This window comes from Gavialis gangeticus, unplaced genomic scaffold (genome assembly GCF_001723915.1).
Source record: "Gavialis gangeticus isolate Ggan-Ray unplaced genomic scaffold, GavGan_comp1, whole genome shotgun sequence".
NCBI lineage: Eukaryota > Metazoa > Chordata > Crocodylia > Gavialidae > Gavialis > Gavialis gangeticus.
This window is the reverse complement of record NW_017728995.1, coordinates 46,623,025-46,628,609: the sequence shown is the minus strand read 5'-3', so window position 1 is coordinate 46,628,609 and position 5,585 is coordinate 46,623,025. Positions and strand designations below refer to the sequence as shown.

The 5,585-nt window shown below is 41.7% G+C and overlaps 1 protein-coding gene across 1 annotated transcript in view; it reads right to left on the bottom strand.

Annotated features, from left to right (window-relative positions):
* Positions 1 to 5,585, bottom strand: part of COL4A4 (collagen type IV alpha 4 chain) — a 183,852-nt gene that overhangs the window by 28,132 nt on the left and 150,135 nt on the right. The window contains exons 42-44 of the mRNA XM_019503074.1: positions 5,347 to 5,445; positions 3,353 to 3,361; positions 1,099 to 1,233 (exon numbers count right to left, since the gene is read on the bottom strand). Of these exons, the coding sequence (XP_019358619.1) occupies positions 1,099 to 1,233; positions 3,353 to 3,361; positions 5,347 to 5,445 (243 nt within the window). The remainder of the gene's footprint in view (positions 1 to 1,098; positions 1,234 to 3,352; positions 3,362 to 5,346; positions 5,446 to 5,585) is intronic.

The window sequence follows — 5,585 nt, the reverse complement described above, 5'->3', positions numbered from 1 at the left end:
AAAAAAAAAAAAAAAAGGGGGGGGGGGACACACCAAATACATATTTTTTAATCAAAAAATTAGTCTCCTATTCCAGAGATTCTCAACCTTTTTATAGGCCTCCCCCCTCCATATCTTTTTTGAATTTTGTGGCACCACAGTTGAAATTCACTAAGATGGATCTAAATTCTGAAAACATATGGAGGGGGCCTTGAAGCTAAAAAAAATTGAGAATCCCTAATCTAGCTCGTGCTCCTTAAGGACCACAAGGACGGGGCCTCATCCTACCATGCTCTGCTTTTTCCCCTCTCTGCCCCCTGCTGGCCCGGGGTTTGTACCTCAAGGGGCAAAGGCGGCCCCTGCTTCTGAGGCTTCTCCTGCAGGATCTCACATACTGGCCAGGAATGTGGGAGAAGTGTAAGGGACAAGTTGGGCTGCAGTGTGATTCACTCTGTGTGTCTGCCTGCTTGCAGTAAAGCACACTGATGGGAGTATGGGAGGATTGGCACAGGGGTTGACTTGGGGGCAAGGAAGCGTGGAGAAAGCCAGTAGCAGCAACAGTCCCCAGAGTAGCAGCTAGGGCAGGCTCAGGGTACCAAATGGAGGAAGAGAGCATTTATCTCCTTAGATGGGAGTGCGGGGGGCCTTGTGGCACACTACTGTACCGTGGAACACCTTTTGGGAATCACTGAATGACAGCAAGTTAAAAGGGGGAGGGACCTTATTACCGAGCAGCTGGCAGATGCTAACCATTCATGTACCCACAGTAAACCACAGTAACTTAACCCTATTTCACTAATAGCTAAGCTGCCTGTTTAACTACCACTTACAGCAGCATAAAACTGAGCCCACAGATGTAACTGAGTGTCAGCTGCACAGTTGTTAACCTCTGCTCCCCATTTTAACACCTGATTTGTTCAGTTGTCCCTGTCCTTAGCATCTTCAAGAAGAAAGAAGGAAATGATAAAATTAAAGAGGAAAAGATGGAAACATTCTCACCCCCTGTACTCAGTTGTATATTAAATACTTATATAATACAGTTAATATATTAAATTACATATATTAAATACTCTATTGGTCTCAAAATATCCATCCAGGCATTTAGTACAGAGGCCATACCTGGGAATCCAGTGTAGCCTCTTGGCCCTTGTAATCCTTTAGGCCCTTCAGGTCCTTTTGACCCAATTCTGCCAGGAGGCCCTGGAAATTTAGGGCATAAGTTGTCTTCAACTTTTCCTGGTTCGCCAGGGTCACCTGGAATGTGAAATAAGAAAGGAAATTGGATCAAAACATGGATAATGGCTCCCATGTGAGATATCAATATAAAAACCCTGTTAGTTTTCAGTATTCAATTGTGCTTTTAAATAGAGTTTTCTAAAAACTTTAATCAATGAGTCTCACTGGTTTAATTTTGCTCTCAAGCTTTGTTTAGGCAAGGAAGTAATGGTATGATTAGCATCTGTGTTAATGTGTGCTAAATATCTATATCTTGTCTTCATGTGGCCTAAACTGGTTGAGCTGAAACCTGGGGGAAACCTAGATCATAAGGCTAGGGATAGATCTTACACACAAACCAGTTTAAGTGGTCAGAAACTGGTTTAAATCTGTAACAGAACAGATGTTCAGTGCACATTAACCAGTTTGAAAATGGCTGAAAGCAGTTTGAGATAAACCTGGTTGAATGATGCATCAGACTTAACTGATTTGGGTCAAACCAGTTATGGAATGTCTGTCCCAGACCCCTTGCTGGTATAAGCTAAACCAGACACACCCAGTGTCCCAGCATGCTCTCTGGGCTGGGTGGGGCTTTCTGCTCCACAGCAAAGCTTGGCAGAGACTTCCAGACAGAGCAGGGTCTGCCTGGCTTTCCCCTGTCCTACCCCCCATCTCACGACTCGCTGCTTAAGCAGAGAACCCTTGTGGTCCTCTCCCACAGTACAGACTGTAGCCAGCATGCGGTACGCTACCGAATGCTGTGTAAGGCAGATAAGGACAGTGCCCATTTAGGGCTTTTGGAGGTAATCAACAGCTCTGATGGTCATGTCCCTGCCTTCCTTCCTTTGGAAAAATCTGTTTAAGAGCTTGTAATGAGTGAGGCTTTTTTTGTGATGGTGTGTTAAATGCTGATAACAGAGCTGATAAATGCTCTGTTATCAAGGGGGGAGGGGAACCCCTCCCTAATTATGGTGTCCTGTAGGGGCCTGGCCATCCCCCCTCAGCTCAGCCCTGTGGAAAGGAAGGAAGGGCTGCTCTAGTGCCCCCTGGCTTCTAGCCTGAGCCACTGCTGGCATGTGCCTGCATTTCCAGGATGTCTGTTCAGTTACAAACCGGTTTAGCCTAGCCAGATTAGACTAACCTGCAAAGACTGAATCTCTTCAGGCTTTTTGAATATGTGTTCCTAACCGAAGAGTTCAGCATACATTACTGATGAAGGGTGTTTGTGCCTGAAAGTTTGCAAAGAATAATATTTCCAACTACCTAATTGTCTAATAAAAGATATCACTTTTATCCAAAGAACCTTGTCAGTATACATTACAGCTTATGATGCCTTATGTTAAGAAGGTAACTGACTGCCTTTTCTTGTGTAGATCAGAGGTAAGGAGCTAGATGTTGCATCCCACAGGGCTTGCATACATTAAAGAGCAGCCAGAGAATGGCTACAGTTTACCTACTGACGCTCCTTTGTGGTGTTTATTACAGAATGCAAAGGTGAATACTCACAAACATCTGACAGAATACCTGTTCTGTGATTGCTTTCATTCATCCTTTGCATTCTGTAATAAAACAGAGTGACTAAGAGGATCTACTGGACTGAAGTCAATGGGTTTCAGTATCTGGTTCCTCAAATCTGGTAACAGGAACATGGACTTTGTTAGTGGGTTTCAGCTGGTTAAAAGGCTGTGGGGCAGCAGATAAAATGAAATAAAAATAATTTAAGAGAAACCCCCATATTTTACATGTCAAGCATATGTCATTCTATATACAGGCACTTAGTTATGATGCTCCTCATCATGACACTAGCATATTACTCAGCCTGGAAATACCACCGACCTACTAGTGGAGGCCAACCTTTTATCAAACATGTCACAAATTAGCCCCATATCCTTCCCAATTGCTACTTCAATCCCCTTCCCCTACCCAATATTCTGCTTTGCTTTGTTTCCTGTCCTATCTGCTGCTATGCTGCATGTATTCCTCCTGGTCTGTCACTTGCTACATGCAAAGGCTCCCTGTGCCACTCCTGGCATTGTTATAAACAGTATCTATCACTTTTAGCTATCAAGCATGACTTCTATCTCATGAGGTTGGAGAGCAAAGAAAGAAACCTAGACCTGCAGAACAACTTTGTGTCAAAGAGATTTTTCCAGCTTACCTCTGAAGCCTGAAGGATTCAAATCAGGGAAAGCAGACCACAGCAGCCATTGTGATGCAGTGTGGAAACAAGTTTCAGGCATGTAAATTAGCGTGTGGAATGGAATGGAAAGGAATTAGAACTGAAATAGCTCATGAAGGTAATATTAGTCATCCTAATGGCAAAATATATAAAAGCACAGGTCTTGGAACACAGGATGAGATTTTTTCATATTGACAAAGGATCACATATTGATCAAATGACTTCTGTAAAATATAGCATTTGTTACATGGAGAAGTGTTTTTTGTGAGTGGTCAGTCTCTTCTTCTGGGCAGTCTCAGGGCACTTGCACACGTGCGGGGAGCCTGCTTTGATGTGCTGGAAATCCAGCATGTCGGAGCAGACTTGATTGCAGCACGTAAATTGATATGCTCTGGCAGCCTCGTGCGCCATGTGTATTAGCAGCATAGAGTGCCTCTGCACTGAGAAAACGGCAGCGGTGTGCTTTGAAATAAAACACATTTAATATGCTTTAATTAGCACAACTTGCTAATAAAAAGTGTCCAGTGCCATGTCAGATACTCATGAAAAAATGCCCTCAGTGTCAAATCCTGGAGTCCTTCTTAGAACTTTCACTAGAACCATGTGTGGAGAGGGCTATCTAGGTGAGGACCTTGACCAGGACTATACAAAAGCAGGGAAATACCACCTCTGTTACATGTTCATACACCCCAACAATCCCCAAGCATGTGTCATTGTGGTAGGATTAGAGGTTGGACATGCTTACAAATCTGGTGATCTGACAGACTGCCATATAGAAATATCTGGGAGATTCAGTTTCTGTGAGAAGCCTAAGAAAGCAAAAGGCAGGACTGATATAGTACTTACGGGAGCTGACCCAAGGTTACAGGAATGACTGCCCCCCTCTCTACAAATCTAAACTAAGGGAACAATTTACAAGGAACTCCATTGCAGCTGCTTTGTGTAAGAAGCAACATGCAACTGTTATGTTGTTCCTCAGTAGCCATTGCTGTTAGTGTATTCATCTGAATACATGATATAGAAAAGGTTCCTAGGGAAAACATTGCTGGTAAGAGTAACAGAGGTAATCTGGGTTTTAGCCTTTATTACATATATACTCGGCTTTTACTGAATCAAAATCTGACTTCCTCAAAGGAATGTCTGTTTAGAGTCTGAAGGAAAAGTTGAGTTTAAACACAGGTAAAGACCTCAAGATTTTTTCCACAAAGTTCCTAATATCCCTTATTCTCTTGAAATCAGTATGCCAGTCAGTAAAGAAAGCAGTATATATATGATTAAATTAAATAAACCACTCTGGGGACTTTATTGTCTTCAAATATTTTTCAGATTTGCATAATGAGAAAACATCTGTTCTTTATTTTAAGAAATAGTTTCTAATTGGCAAATAAAGGAGTTTCTCAAGATTAATTATTTCCAGACTCTCATTTTGACACAGTAAGCTGAAGTAATATTTCTTAACTGTGTCACTGGAGTTCCTGTTAATATGCTATTGTGATGAAATGCATGTTATATACAAAAAGGAAAATGGTGGCAGAACACATTAAGAAATTTTGTACTAAGTGGCATCTGTTGCACGTCTCTGCAAGGACCATAATCTTGTGCCCTTTTTTTCCCTTTTCTTTTTTTTTTGTTAAAAACTTAGTGACGGTATTTGAGCAGAATGATCATTTATTAAATTGTCCTTTATTATCAATGGCTCAAAAAATTCCTATACAACTAAAAGCAACAGCTACCTTTTAAAACTAACCTAATGCAATTCATGAAAATTTACCGGAACAAGAGTGAAGGTAATAATAAGAAAAACAAATCTATTTAACTCCTCCTCAATATATTTATACTCCTCCCAGGTGACTATGCAACCAGATTTTTTTTGAGGTTGTTTAAATTTTGTCCATGTAGATGAACATTAATAAACATGTTCTATACAAATATAAATACCAATGAATGGCAAGGAACAATCAATTCAAAAATACCTTTGGGACCTGGAGGCCCAGGATGACCTTCAATCCCCTGGTCTCCTGGCTGCCCAACTCGCCCAGGAGGACCCTGGGGACCAGGGTTTCCTCTGAGACCTACAAAGAAAATGGTGGGAAAATGTTGGGGTCACTGATATTACTGAAAGATTTACTCATAACAAGCAGTTAAATACAGCATCACCCAAGGGAACTGAAGGCACAGGACACACAATAAGGTGAGACATTGGATCATTGAC